At 36.5% G+C, this 13,922-nt stretch overlaps 2 protein-coding genes across 4 annotated transcripts; both read right to left on the bottom strand.

Annotated features, from left to right (window-relative positions):
* On the bottom strand, positions 4,789 to 9,639 carry LOC109724356 (uncharacterized protein At3g49720-like). Of its 3 annotated transcripts, none has more exons than XM_020253149.1 (7): positions 9,495 to 9,639; positions 9,033 to 9,211; positions 8,899 to 8,938; positions 8,688 to 8,729; positions 6,951 to 7,322; positions 5,714 to 5,769; positions 4,789 to 5,265 (listed from the first exon to the last, which is right to left on the bottom strand). In XM_020253149.1, exons 2-7 carry the CDS (start codon positions 9,153 to 9,155, stop codon positions 5,113 to 5,115), a joined length of 786 nt encoding a protein of 261 aa, XP_020108738.1. In that variant the 5' UTR covers positions 9,156 to 9,211; positions 9,495 to 9,639; the 3' UTR covers positions 4,789 to 5,112. The 3 variants fall into 3 exon arrangements, with proteins under 3 accessions (XP_020108738.1, XP_020108739.1, XP_020108740.1); XM_020253150.1 differs by having other exon boundaries at positions 9,382 to 9,607; XM_020253151.1 differs by having other exon boundaries at positions 9,033 to 9,274; positions 9,382 to 9,506.
* On the bottom strand, positions 10,114 to 13,589 carry LOC109724343 (tropinone reductase homolog At2g29290-like; the record flags this gene model as incomplete). Its single annotated transcript, XM_020253135.1, has 5 exons — positions 10,114 to 10,440; positions 10,861 to 10,967; positions 11,127 to 11,343; positions 12,806 to 13,016; positions 13,525 to 13,589. Coding segments are annotated over 5 exons (780 nt in total), but the record flags the coding sequence as incomplete, so codon positions are not given.

Here is a 13,922-nt window from a genome sequence, read left to right as displayed (position 1 = left end):
ATTGTAGATCAGAGTCCCGACAGGATCCTTTGGCGTTGGGGATCTGGGGGGCGCTTCTCGGTTAAGTCGGCATACTCGGTGCTGAATGAGGGAGGTACGAGGGATGACCGCACAATCAAGCTTTGGAGGCTTTGTATATCTCTGAAAGTTAAAATTTTTTGCTGGCTCGTCCTCAAAAAGAGACTTCTAACAACATATAATCTTATAAAAAGGAGGTGGATTGGTGATACGGCTTGTGTGCTATGCGGGTCTGATGAGGAAGCTGTTGATCACCTGTTCATTAACTGCGTATAATCTAAATTCATCTTATTGATGACGGTTGAGGGCGTACAGGCGGGGGAGCTAGGAGGCAACGTTCATTCGGTGTGGAATAGGTGGGTGGGTACGTACGAAGGGTCTACAGTGTTCAGCTAATTGGATCATAAAACTACCGGCTTGCTGGTGGATCATCTGGGAGTGCCGAAACGATACGATCTTCAAAGGGATGCAGCTGGACCCCCTGAGAGTTGTATGCAAGGTTAACCAGTTGTCGAATCTGTGGAAACATTTTCTATCGGTGAATCGATAGTTTGTCCCTTTTTCTTTTTCTTTTTTTTTCTGATGATTTCTGATCTGAGGCCCAGTTGCCTCACTTTTGTAGCCTAATTCATCCTTTAATGAAGCAGGTAGCATGCTACCTTATTTTCAAAAAAAAAAAGAAAAACTTTCGAACTTTTATCATGTACGTACAGAGGCGCGAGAGTGTTAACACAATTTTCAGATGATTAATACACATTTTAAGTAATAATAAATCCTTAATTAAAAATAGAAAAATACTATTTATACAAATTCACATTTCACACTTAATTATCGAAACATTACAAAGCAGATCAGGACGTAATTTCACCACAGCTGCAGGACTTTTCCTGCAGCAAACGACCTTATTAATGAAACCCAAAAAAAAAAAAAAAAAAAAAAAAAAAGCCTCCACGAGCTCTCTCTTCTACGTCGCCGCATCCACAATCCCGTTCCTCGTCCTCGTCCTCGTCCTCGTCTTCAAGCTCAGGTATCGCCTCTTCCCATCGCTATTCCCCGTCCCCCTTTCCCAGTTTCTCCAGCNCCATCGAATTCGGCCGGCGGCGGGGAGACTGCGCTGCTCCGCCTGAAGCAGCAACTATGCCCGAAGCAGCAGGCCGCCACCGCGGAGACTGCTGGGCCCCAGCGGAAGCTACCGGAGGCATGCCGGAGGGCGGCGGGGAGAAGATGTGGATGATCTCCGAGGCTTGGAACCTTCCAGAGTCTCCGGCGAGCCGCATGTATGAATTCGAAGGCGATTCGTTGAAGGCCGGGTTCCCGCCTATCGGGGTTTGCTCGCCATTTGTGTAGTGGATTATGGTCCTATACACAAACGGAATTAGACCCTCCATTGCAAAGAAAAAGAATGTGAGGCAAAAGCACAAGTTTTTTTTTTTTTTTTCGTTGCTTAGTTTGATGTTGAGAAGGGATAAGTTGTTAAAGAGAGATATAATTAATATATAGAGAGAGAGAGAGAGAGGGGGAGCGGAAGAGAGGGAGAAGGATCGGTTTAAAAAAGAGAGGCTGACGTGGACTACTGCGTGGCTTACAGCTGTCAAAAGATCCAAAGGGTGAAAATACAAATGGTCGCCAATGGTGGCTTTTCAACACTAATTAAAGTTAAAAAACTTATATTATATTTGGTCTTTTGGTAGAAAAGTAAAAAACCACGAAATATCCAAGCAATTAAACTTTTCCCGAAGGAAAAAGGAATGTATATTAAAATTAATCTTAGCAGTTGCTGTTGTAGCCTTCTTTTTGAACATCACATCTTACCAAATCCAGTAATATTTAATGCTTACTCATGGGTTCGTTGTTGAATTTTTTAACCTGGTTAGTTGATTAAGCTTCTCGATTCAATTAATATCTACTTGCTCTCATTTTTATTTATTTATTTTTCTTAGAGTAAAGAGATGGCAAGCTTCCTACACTCGTCACTAAGATAAGGACGCGTAAGGATTAAGGATGAGAATGATAGTAAAGATTACTATCATGATCGATCTAGAGAGGGATGTATTGATCTCTTTATTCGAGCCATGCACATTGAAAGATATTATTGCTTTAAGATTTTACCTGTAGTATCATTGCAAACACTGTTTTTAATGGTTCATTAATTTTCCACTAGATCCGATCGATCACCAATCGGTTCAATCCAACGGCCAGTTCAACCTGATTCGACCAGTTTGTGAAATATTGATGCTTATTACTTGTTGGGCGCACAGAAAAATTCAGTGGTTGGGACACACCACGTAGGCATGGACTGAACTTTCTTCTTCTTCTTCTTCTTTTTTTTCTCTTTTAAAGTATGTTTAAGTATGGGCTTGACTAGTTGGTGCCATAGATGAAGTGATCAAAATGGAGAGCAATATTCATATATAGGCTGCGGCCTTCAAAGGAATCCATTGCGACTTTTCCTAGTGCGGCTGATAAATTTCTGCGTCACCATTAATCAAGCTCTTTGAGACCAAATGTGCTTCTTTTGGAACATAATTAATTAAGATGCTCTTTCCAGAAGCGTTAATTCATATCTGTCATGTCTAGAGCAACATTAACTAGAATATCATGTAGTCCTCAGAAAAATACAAAAGGTGGCTGATACAAGAAATGAAGTATTTTTCTTCCCTCAGAAAAGGAGAATACATATACTATAAAGAAAACCAATGCTGTATACAATATATTCTGCTACAAGTATATTCTTAAATTGCAAAAGTCAAATCATCAAATTGAGAAAAGATATAATATATTACAGGCCTTGAAACTTCAATGTAATTAAGAACTAAACTCCGTGCTCTTCCATGGTCAAAACAAAGACCGAGCTCAGCAGAGAGAACCTAGATATTGGCCAGAGGTGCACGCATGCAGGAAAATCTCCAGGCCGATGCCGCGTATAAAATTAATGCACACACAAGACAAGAAAAGTTCCATTACACGTCCAAACATTTTAGTTTTTTTCCCCTTCATTTATTTGACTTATTGCAGCACTTTAGTTTGAATGTAGAGGTCCTTCTGAATACTCTTCCCAGACGTGCGTGCAGCATACCTCCAGAATTTTAGATTAAACAAACCCTGCAGCTTACTGGCAGAATGTTAAAATAAAGCTCTTGGTACATTGACAGCTCCAATTATATATATATATCTCTCTCTCTCTCTCTCTGCAATTTTTTAATTAACTTATCATGCGAAATATAAAATTATTAAAACATATATTGTTTTCACAGTTTAAGCTTCCCGAACAGTTGATTTTTTTTTTATTTTTTTAATGTAGTATTTAAGCAGGAGGTCACACGTTCAATTTCTAACAGAGTCCTAATTATTTTTTATCAATTCCAATTTAATAAAATTTTTAAGTTTTTAACATACCAAGAAGTTTCATGTCTGTATGTGAGCAAATTAAATAACGTTGGCTATCAATAAAACTCAGATATTCTGCTAACACTAGCCCGGAGAAAAAAGAGAACGTTGATTTTAAAATTCGCGATTACTGGGGACAAACTCCTTAGCCTTGGTTATGATTGTTTTGGAAATTATGCTAACCACACAAGACACAGATGTGCAGTCCAGGAACATCACTAGTCAAACAAAGAAATGATGCGGGCGTGACTCTTTGATAGCGTCGGCCATGTAAAATGTTCGGACAAAAATATAAATTACAGCTAATACAAACCCGATAAAGATCTTATTAGTTTCTTTTGAATAGTATTTTTGTATTTTCACTAGTAATTTATTGTCGTTATGGACCCAGTATAACTCGTCAGCATCACCACCTTGGAATTTTTAGCTCGTACTACTCAATTGCCTTAATAGTATAGTTAGACTATTATATATATACATCCCCAGATAGTCGACGACTATTATAAGTTATAGCAAGCTGTAATGTTCGGTCTCTATCGTGACAGTTCATACTTGAAATTGGAACACGATACAATGGGCTTCTAACTGCTGCGGGAATGCTTCGTCATCTTCTACCTAATCTGTAAGTTTTGATTCCCGTATGGATCCCGTTCTCACCCGCTTGGGTTCTTATATTTTGGATCAATAAAGTCGCACGCACAAGATAAGGACGACCGGAATGCATATGATGAGGATACAAATATGCGACACAGTAGGAAACTGGAAAGAGCTCCAGATTTCCTCCCTGCCCCATTGCTATTCCCAGTCACTTATTAGATATATCCCCAATCAAATCCTAACCAATCCAATCAACAGTGCTGAATTTCAAACACTTTAAAATATATTCCGCACTACCTGTAAGTATAGTAGCATCATCTTCTTTATTTCCTTGCACGCGCGCACAAAAAAAAAAAAAAAGAAAAAAAGTAACGCTTCTAAAGGAATATGCTTAATGCATTGCTCAGGAGCAACAGAAAATGAGTCAGATTCAACTCGGGGAGCTAGATTAAACTGAAAAAGTATTTTCTACAACTCCAGTACAAAGAACGGCCAAAGCTCTGAGGAGACACATAACTGAAATATTCAACTGAACAGTGATGATCAAGAGAAAGAGCCAAAATTTAAATCCACCATCGATTTCCTACTAACTTGCTCACCTGTAATCTTCCAGATTATTGTACTTCGCCAGCTCGTGGGGTGATCATACATCCTAGCTTTTGGCAGAAAGTACGCAATCAAATTCCACTTATTTACGCGCTAATCAATAATCAAGAATGAAGGACAGTCTTGCTACCTTTTTCTCAAAAAAAAAAAAAAAAAAGAAAAAAAAGAATGAAGGACAGATTCAGCACTAACAGGGACTAAATTAAAAAGTCGGATTTAGATAACAAAACCTTGGTTGCTGAATAAAAGCCAACAAGCGACTGAAACAAGTAGATAATGTAACCTATTGCAGTTACACCACTCTGGCCAAAAAGAAATAAAAAACTAATACATAGCTTCGCATGTAAATTTAGCTCCGAAGAACTAAATTCTTATAATAAGTGCATAAACTAAGTGCAAGTTGGACAGATCTCCACAACCGAGCGAAAAAGTGGCCAATATGATAAGTTACAAAATAGAACCAACTTACTCCGACTTGTCATATGAGGGGTCGAAAATTAGCCGCTATGAACTATAACTAAGATGGAAAACTTGGCAGCCCGGTTTGTAAGATCCTTTGCCAGCAGTCTGTTCAAACTTCTTCACTGCATTTTCATTCTCTTCCAAACCGGTCTGAATGAAATATCTTATCCACCATGACGAACTCCTTAATTTGGCCTATAACAAACACCAAGTTCGACAACATCCAGAACAATTCAATAGTCACAAGAAAAGATTTATTCATTTATTCATAATGCCAACATTCATGTTGAATGGATAAAATAACCAATGTTTTAGAACCATCACAAATCAAAAATAGAATAATATGAAAAAAGAATATAAATCAACTGCTTTGGGTTTGAAAAAATTCCATATGGTGACCAGGGAATGCCTCTAAGCTATGTTTTTTGCTTAACGCAAAAAGGAGAGAAAAAAAAAATAAAGGTTTTGCACTGAAATCTATCTGAAATGGGTTTCAGAATATGAAACACAGTTTAAAAGTGTCATTTTCCTCTATAATTAATGCTATAATGGCATAGCTAAGACCAGTCACAATAAGAAATACAGTATGGATTGTTTTTCTGCGTGAAACTGAAGTAAAAGATAAGTTTGCTACTGGACGTACCGGTCTTCCAAATTTTGACAGCTCCGAGACTTTTGCTCTTTGCTGACCTGGATAACCTAGTAATACAGTGAAAAGAGATGATGACCAGCAAGAAAATTCACTCCTTAAGAGTATAATATGCACACACACACACGCACACACACACACACACACACCACATGCACAAAGCTACTTGAATTATCAAGAAGTTCTGAAAATAATAGTTTAAAAAATGCAAAATGTTTCTTTCACTTGTTTTTATTTGTACAAGGTTTCAACAAAAGCATTGACTAACTTGGCAGAACAAACTGAATCCAGAATATCGCTGATCTACAAACTAAGCAAGAGAATAAATCTATATAATGTCAAAAACTTTAGGGGATTATAAAACAAAAAAGCTATAACTACCATGTTTTACAACTTCAAGTAAGAAAAACAAAATAACAGATAGGGAGGTGATGACATAAAAAAGGATCCATTATTTTCAAACTTAAGTAGAATCTTTAAAGAAACCAATCCCAAGTACAAGTTTGTAAACTGCGCATGTTCTTGGGCATCAAATTAGTGAGACTAGGAAGAAGTAGAACAATTACACGAACATTCCTCTTTTTCTAAAAAAGAATTGGCATCAGTAATTAGTAATTACGTAAAAAAAAGGAAAGTGTGCACCTATATTTATTATTGTCAGGTTGTAGTACTTAGTAAGAAGGATAACAAAAAAGAACCCAAAAGTACCAGAATTACCAAATCGGAAGGCAACAGTAAACCAATTATATTCATCCAGTAAAGACTTAAAGAGAACTACAGATATTAAATGCAAATGCGAACTACTTAAAGAGCATTAGAATAAAATTTTCGAACATGTAGAATTACAAAAAAAATAATGAACTCTCCAAACATATACCAGATGATAGATTTCATGGCTGTCATGCTTTTAATATATCAATTGTGTTTATGGCAAAGAAATATGTTGTCTTTCTTTATGTCACCCCATGCAATGTACTGAAAAAGAAAGTATCACTTGCTCACTTGCGGTTCTCTTTTTGCAGTTCACTTGCAGTTCTTTTTCTACTATATACACGCATTTGAATTTCTTCATCTAATTAGCACTTGCCTCACTATTCCTCCCTCAATTACAGTTAAAGGCAACCCTTCAAAATGTATAATGTACAGATATGTACTAACATTAACCACATTAACCAGGTCATTTTTCAAAAATATTGGTGATTATTAATTATCTCTGAGATGATGGGCATACCAGCAAATATAACAAGACCATCAGCAGATACCCTCGCCAAATCTGGAAGGGTTTTATTAAGGTACTTTGGGGACAGATAATCCAATGCATCTGAAACTATGACAAGGTTAAAAGATTTTGGTCTGTACGGCAGAGGAAACTTAATATCAGCTACACGCACAAAGCCCTTGCGCACAAGACTCTTGCAATTACTATCAGCATCTTCCAAATCATAAGGTTCTACGCCCCATGCTTCAGTATCATCTTCATTCATCAACTTTGAAACAACTGAACAGCTATCTGGACCTACATGTAGAACTTTCCGCATGCTATCACCATAAACTTTCTTTAAAATAGGTATTGCTTGGAGAACTTCTGGTGTGCAAGAAGCACCTGTGCATGAGAAAAGTTGACAAAAGTCGGAAAAAGAGCTGAATCTATTTGTAACGACTATGCAAAATAATTATTACAACTACTAACAGTAATAATCATTATATTAAAAACAAGACTATAATGATGCAATGAGGTAGAAAAGTAAATTTCTTCACCAACTGCAGCCATAACAGAGAATATCATACAGAACAGATATGCTTGATATCTCGAGATTTTTTAATTTAAAGGTGTATAAATCTTTTGGATATCTCTATAAATCTTTTGGAATGAGATATCAGTAACTCTCACACTCCTAAACTAGTGAGGAGCTAACCAATATATATATATATATATATATATATATNTCCAGCTCAATATATATATATATATATATATATGAGTCCGGCTACTATACTCTTATGAGTACGATCGCCCTCGTACTCATAAGTTGTTTTCGATGATAGAGCTTCCGAATCGACGGTTCATACTGTTAAACATTATTTGGAACATCAAAAACTTCTAGAAATCAAATTTTATAATTTTCAATATCATTTACCTTACGATCAAAACCTCACAAAATTGATAACTTTTAACGGCCGGTATGAGATATTTACTAGTTTAACGGTGAAAAAGAATCGGAATGGGTTGAATTTTTGATAGAAAATTATATTCACTACATAGATAAAGATCAATAACTCCGATCTTAAATTGAAGGATCCAAACATCCATTTTTAAGACATCGTTCGATTTTGACCGTTCATTTCATGCCCGCTTGATGGACTTTATTATGATTTCGAAAAATTACGAAATTTATTTTCTAAAAGTTTCAAATACTCTAAATCATATTTAACGGAGTGGATCGTCGATTCGGAAGCTCTATCATCGAAAACAACTTATGAGTACGAAGGGCCCAATACTCATCAGAGTATAGTAGCCCTACTCTATATATATATATATATATATATTAATGATGCCAGGGAAATAAGAGTATATAACAGCTATCTAACATATGCGACAAAAGTGCTGCCGTACAGTTTACAGTATTTTTAATCAAAATATTAGAAAAATCTTGAGAAGTGATACAATTCTTCTACATGGAATATAGGCAAGACAATTTGATGCACACATATATGTTTAGCGCTCTCACACAAGCGTCTTAGATAATGTTTAGAAATCTACACCATGAGATTTGTAACTATAATGAAACCAGAGTTATTTTTGAATATTTTGAGTGATGTCACATAACTAACAAAAGAATAAACTTTGAGGCAGTAAGAAAGGTAAAAAATAACAAATTCAAACGATATTGATTAAACTCCATGCTCTTGATATTACATGCCCTTGAACTAAAAAAACAGTAACTAAATGTGCGATAGTGATGACTACCTTCACCCCTGGTTATAGCTTCTTTATTGCCGCCAAATCCACCTAACAATTCATATTTAAAAACCGTAAGATCAGCTTACGTACATTAGATAAAGGACTAATGAATTCCAAAAGTACCGCACAGATGAGCAAAAACGAATATTAGTTATGAACTTCTCTTAAACAATTCGTTTCGTTCTGACATCTTACTATTCATCATCATTTTACCAACCTGAGCTGCTATAGGAGTAACCGATGAGCAGAAAAGCACCCTGAAATTCGACAAAAACATGTTAATAAAGCTGTTTCAAAGAGAGAGAAACAGTAAAATCAGATACAATTAAAAACTCAATATACTAAATCTACCAGAACAACTAATCCGATCGATAGCAACGGCGATGATCGCGACTTCTGATGCAGTGAACTAACGAGCGGGATACTCCCAGTGTCAACCAATCGTCGGTTGGGATTTATTCCTCTTCTCGCCATGATAACCTTCACAATCTATGAGATCACAAGTTTCACCTTGTTCGATATCGCGAAACCTAAATTTACACGGTAAACTTCACGGATCATACGAATTCTTTTGTAATCAGAGCATCAAACATCTGGAAACAATAGGGATATCCTCAAATTGTAGAATCTAAATGGGGGAAAAAAAAAAAAAACGAAACTGTTCGAATAGCCGAAATTGTACTCAAAAATTAAAACTAACATGGAATAGAGAAAACCAAATTGAGGCATCAATCGGGGCGACGTCCAAATACCGCAGCTGCAATATCGCAATCGAGAGCGGAGAAATGAGGATTAGAGGTGGAGAATACACACCTATATTAAGCGATATGGAGATCGGCGTTGAAGATGAAGGATCTCAATCGATCCTCTACGCTCCGCTGGGGGTGAGAGAGTGTGTGCGTGCCCGTGTGCGTGTGCGTGTGCGCGTGAAGGTGTCGCTTAAGAGCGTGTGCGAAAGTGGCGGTAGTGGAAATGTGCCCGGTCTAAATGGGCTGAACCTTATTTGGGCTTGTTTTATTGTTTGTCTTCGTCCTGGGCTGGATTTTGAAAGGTACCGGAATAGTATTTTGGGCCGGATTTGTTTTTAACTCGGTCTAAACCAAACTTCGAGACATCCGTTCACTGATTTATAATGTACATGTCTTGGGCCGGTTTCATATTGAACCTTATTCGGTTTTAATTTTCTTTTTTTTTTTTCTGTCTTTGAAGTTGTGATTTTCTATAATTATTCAGCAAAAGGTCTATATTATTAGCATCAGACCTTTCAAAAAAATAAATAGATAAGTAAAATAAGCACGAGGAATCTCCAAGATGTAGAATATGAGAAAACAAAAATAAAAATAAAAATAAGGATTTTAATTTTCTTTTTTTTTTAATGGAAAGATGGTCTAATTAACTCATAAATTCGAAGTAACCATGAAACTTGTCTCTACGTACGTACTCCACTCTGTATTCAGAAGGCGAAAATAATCTTCAACAGTTACTCGTACTGACAAAAACTGAAACAACTCGCGCTAAATATACTCATGAAATTCAAGAGTCCAATTTTTTTGGTTCGATTTTGACCGGTGCTATACGTTCAATAGAAGAAGAAGCCGTTCACCGATAATCCGCCGTCAACAATGATAGTTTGTCCCGTGATGTATGAAGCAGCAGGCATGCAAAGGAACGCCACAACAGACGAAACATCTTCTGGCGCTGCTATTCGACCGAGCGGTGTTCGAGTCCGAATACCCTCCAAAAGGCTCTCATCGAGCGCCTGCGATGAACATATCTCATCGATCAATACAATAATATAGTTATGTGTCTATGTTAATTTATGTTTGTAGAACGCGTCGAACACTGCTTTAGGCGTGTGTCGATTTTCCGTTCCACTTTGCCCCTTACTAAACTTGAGATTCATTTCAACCGTTTGCTTAATTTATTTGTTTTATTTTTATCATTGCAATGTAACAAGTTTGATCCGTACTTCAAGGGTTCCTTTGCTAGCTCGCGAGTGTAGAATAATCGAACCTTTCAAATTCTAGGTTTTTTTTTTTTTTTTTCAAATGACCAAGGTACTTTTCTTTAATCTCGAGCAAAGGAGGTTGTTTAACAATGACAGTGTATTAAATATATGCAAGCTATATATCAATTTTTAACTTATGGTGCATTGTGAATAATTAAGAGAGCAACTTACCGGTTCAACTAAAGACGTTTTCGTAAGCCAAGGTGCGACACTGTTAGCTCGAATGTTGTCTTTCGCCCACTCACATGCAAGATTCTTAGTTAACTGATTCAGTGCCCCTATATCAAAGCATCATAAATCAATTGCTAGCTCACATTAGTTGTATAAACAGCTTAATTATAATACTGTAATAACTAACTACTATGTATGTACAAAACTTACGCACATTATCGTTACAATTTTTACATATATATTGAGCTTGATTAAGCATTTAGTACCTTTGGTTGCGGCGTAAGGGCTACAGTAAGGCACGGCGATGACACCCGAGATGGAGGACATGAAGACTATGTTGGCTAAGCCAGATTGCTTGAGAAGGGGATGTGCGAGTCGGCATAGATGATAAGCCGAGTCAAAATTTGTAGCCCACATGAATTTGGTGTCCTCGTCACTGTACTCGGTCGTTGGTTTCCATGTTAACGTGCCCGCGTTGTTCACCTGTGGAAATATATACCTTTTTGTAGTAGAACGAAAAAAAAAAGTGATCATATCCGTAGAGCAAGAATTGTTTTAAATAACAAAAACTCAAATGCTCCAATTAAATAAATTTTTTTGATATATTAACAATACATTAAGCTGAATAATAATATTGTCAAATTTTACATTATATGTTATTGTCAAAACGAGTTTCTGTTTTTCTTTCTTTTGAAGTTAAAACATATATATATAGTGTACTAATCCCCTAATCCCCTATGCATATTTTTCACGTGTATATATATATATATATATATATATATAGAGAGAGAGAGAGAGAGAGAGAGTAGGCTGGTATGCTTATGGAAGCACGGAGCCTTCCGTGCTTCTAAGTTCTTTTCGATATTCGGACTTTCGAATCGACGATCGGCTCCGTTAGAGTTGATCTAGAGTATTTGAAGTACCTAGAAAATAAATTTTGTGATTTTTCGATATCATTTGCCTAGTGATCGAATGGGCTCAAAATCAACAAATTTCAATGGCCGTAGTGAGCCATTTGCAAGTTTAACGGTGTAGAAATATCCAAATCACGTGAAAGTTTGATAGAAAATTTTTTATACTATATAAAACAAGATCAATAACTTTGATCTAAAATTTTAATGTCATATCATCATATTTTGTAAGATTTTTATTTTCAGCCGTTGATTTTGAGCCACTTCGATCACTAGGCAAATGATATCGAAAAATCGCAAAATTTATTTTTTAAATACTTCAAATACTCTAGATCAAGTCTAACGGAGCCGATCGTCGATTCGAAAATTCGAACATCGAAAACAAAGTGGAAGCACGGAGCCTCCGTGCTTCCATAAGCATTCTAGCCGCACTCTATATATATATATATATATATATATATATGCAAAAACAAGTGCCCATATTTTATTCATTTATCTTATCAATAATAATACGCATTCATAATTATGGTCCCAGTGAACTAAAGTACATCTAACTCCTAGCATTTTTTTATAGATGGAAAGTAAACGGCTAAGGCATGCACGTGCAGTAGGTTCTCTACCAATTACTCGGTGTGTATTTTATTGTCCTACGAGATCGAGAGAAGTAATTAACAGGCATGGAATTGAGTAGTTTGCATTATACCGAGAGTATATGTCCAGCACAGCTATCCTTCAACAATCGTCTTCAACCATTAATTAATTAATTACAAGCTCATTGATGGAACAGTTACTCACTCCAGCTTTAAACTCTACTGTTTTCAAATAGTATTTATATACGATGAGTGTTATACAATCTCTCAACAAAAGTTAACACAATATTTTAACTCATCCTTATTATCATACTAGATAATTAGGTATCGTCAGATATATAGTACACAACGATATGTTACTAAAGAAGAAAAATGACTATTCTATTAAGCAAAGCATGAGACGTACGTGGATCCAAAGCGAAGAAAAATTACTTAACTAATTACCAGAATGTTAAGCTTTCCATTGAAAACAGAAGAGATGTCTTTGAGGAGCTTCTCACGTTGCTCCGGGGAGGATACATCGCAGACGGATCCCGTCACACCGCGGTAACCTTTCTCGCTCCATCTTCGGAGGCACGTGCTGAGCTCCGCCTCGTTCCGGGAGCACGTGTGCACCGCGGCGCCCAGGCTCGCCAGTTCCTCCACAACTGCATGGCTGCACGTGCAATATATATATATGCCAAACAACACGCTTAAGTTAGGTAAATTCAGTAATTTTTTACACTCTAACGTGCACCAGGTTTTTTTTTTTTTTTTTTGTGCACTCGCTGAACCAGACGCTCGTCCGAAAAAGTAAGACAGTATCAACGCGGGCCGATGGTCTGCTTGGAAGACAGATTCAGCGATTGCGATTGCTAGCTCTCGCCGCTAGCTCGATGAAAAAGTTAGATTACAAACCATGTTACGTACACATTAGTGAAAATTTTATACATACTGAGATGTAGAGAGTTTATTCTTTTGTTTTTTAGAGAAAAATGATATGCTATATGTTCCGTATATTTCTTTTAGAAAAAAATTTAGTTAAAAATATAAATCAACTAAAATTCGAACTTAAAATTTCGGATACTAATAATCGAATTCTTTATCATTTGCATTTGGAACAATCGGTAGAATTACTTACTATTAGGTGATAGAAACTGTGTATATAAATATAGGTAACGTACCCTATTCCTTTTGTACCTCCGGTGACCAAAGCAGTCATTCCTTGGAGAGACCACCTNCTCTCTCTCTCTCTCTCTCTCTCTCTCTCTCTCTCTCTCTCTCAAGCTTTGTGTGAGGGTAATGGAAGAGGATCGAATAGATCCAGAGCTATATGTATATATAATGGTGCTGTATAAATTTAGCATCATTAATTCTCTTACAACATATCACGAAATAATTAATCACAACGTGCTCTTTTTTATATTGTACGAAATTATTAGTCGTTGACTTCCGGGGGGAGGGGCGGGAGTTTCTTTAGACAAACCCCAGTTCTTGCTCTCTCTTTTTTTTTTTTTTTTTTTTTTTTTTGTGTGTGTGTGGAGAATGGTAACATGCTACCTACTTTGTTTATTTTTTAAAA

This window comes from Ananas comosus, linkage group 18, assembly GCF_001540865.1.
Source record: "Ananas comosus cultivar F153 linkage group 18, ASM154086v1, whole genome shotgun sequence".
NCBI classification, from domain to species: Eukaryota; Viridiplantae; Streptophyta; class Magnoliopsida; order Poales; family Bromeliaceae; genus Ananas; species Ananas comosus.
Note: the sequence above shows the minus strand (reverse complement) of the source record. Positions and strands in the feature narration are given on the sequence as shown.

What these genes read in the sequence shown, in the direction of transcription:
- LOC109724356 (XM_020253149.1), bottom strand. Translation starts at nt 9,155, where the DNA reads ATGGCGAGAAGAGGAATAAATCCCAACCGACGATTGGTTGACACTGGG. An exon ending in TTACTCCTATAGCAGCTCAG is followed by an intron (nt 8,730 to 8,898) that starts GTTGGTAAAATG and finishes ATGAATTGTTAG; the next exon opens with GTGGATTTGGCGGCAATAAA. An exon ending in TGTCAAAATTTGGAAGACCG is followed by an intron (nt 5,266 to 5,713) that starts GTACGTCCAGTA and finishes TGTTTGTTATAG; the next exon opens with GCCAAATTAAGGAGTTCGTC.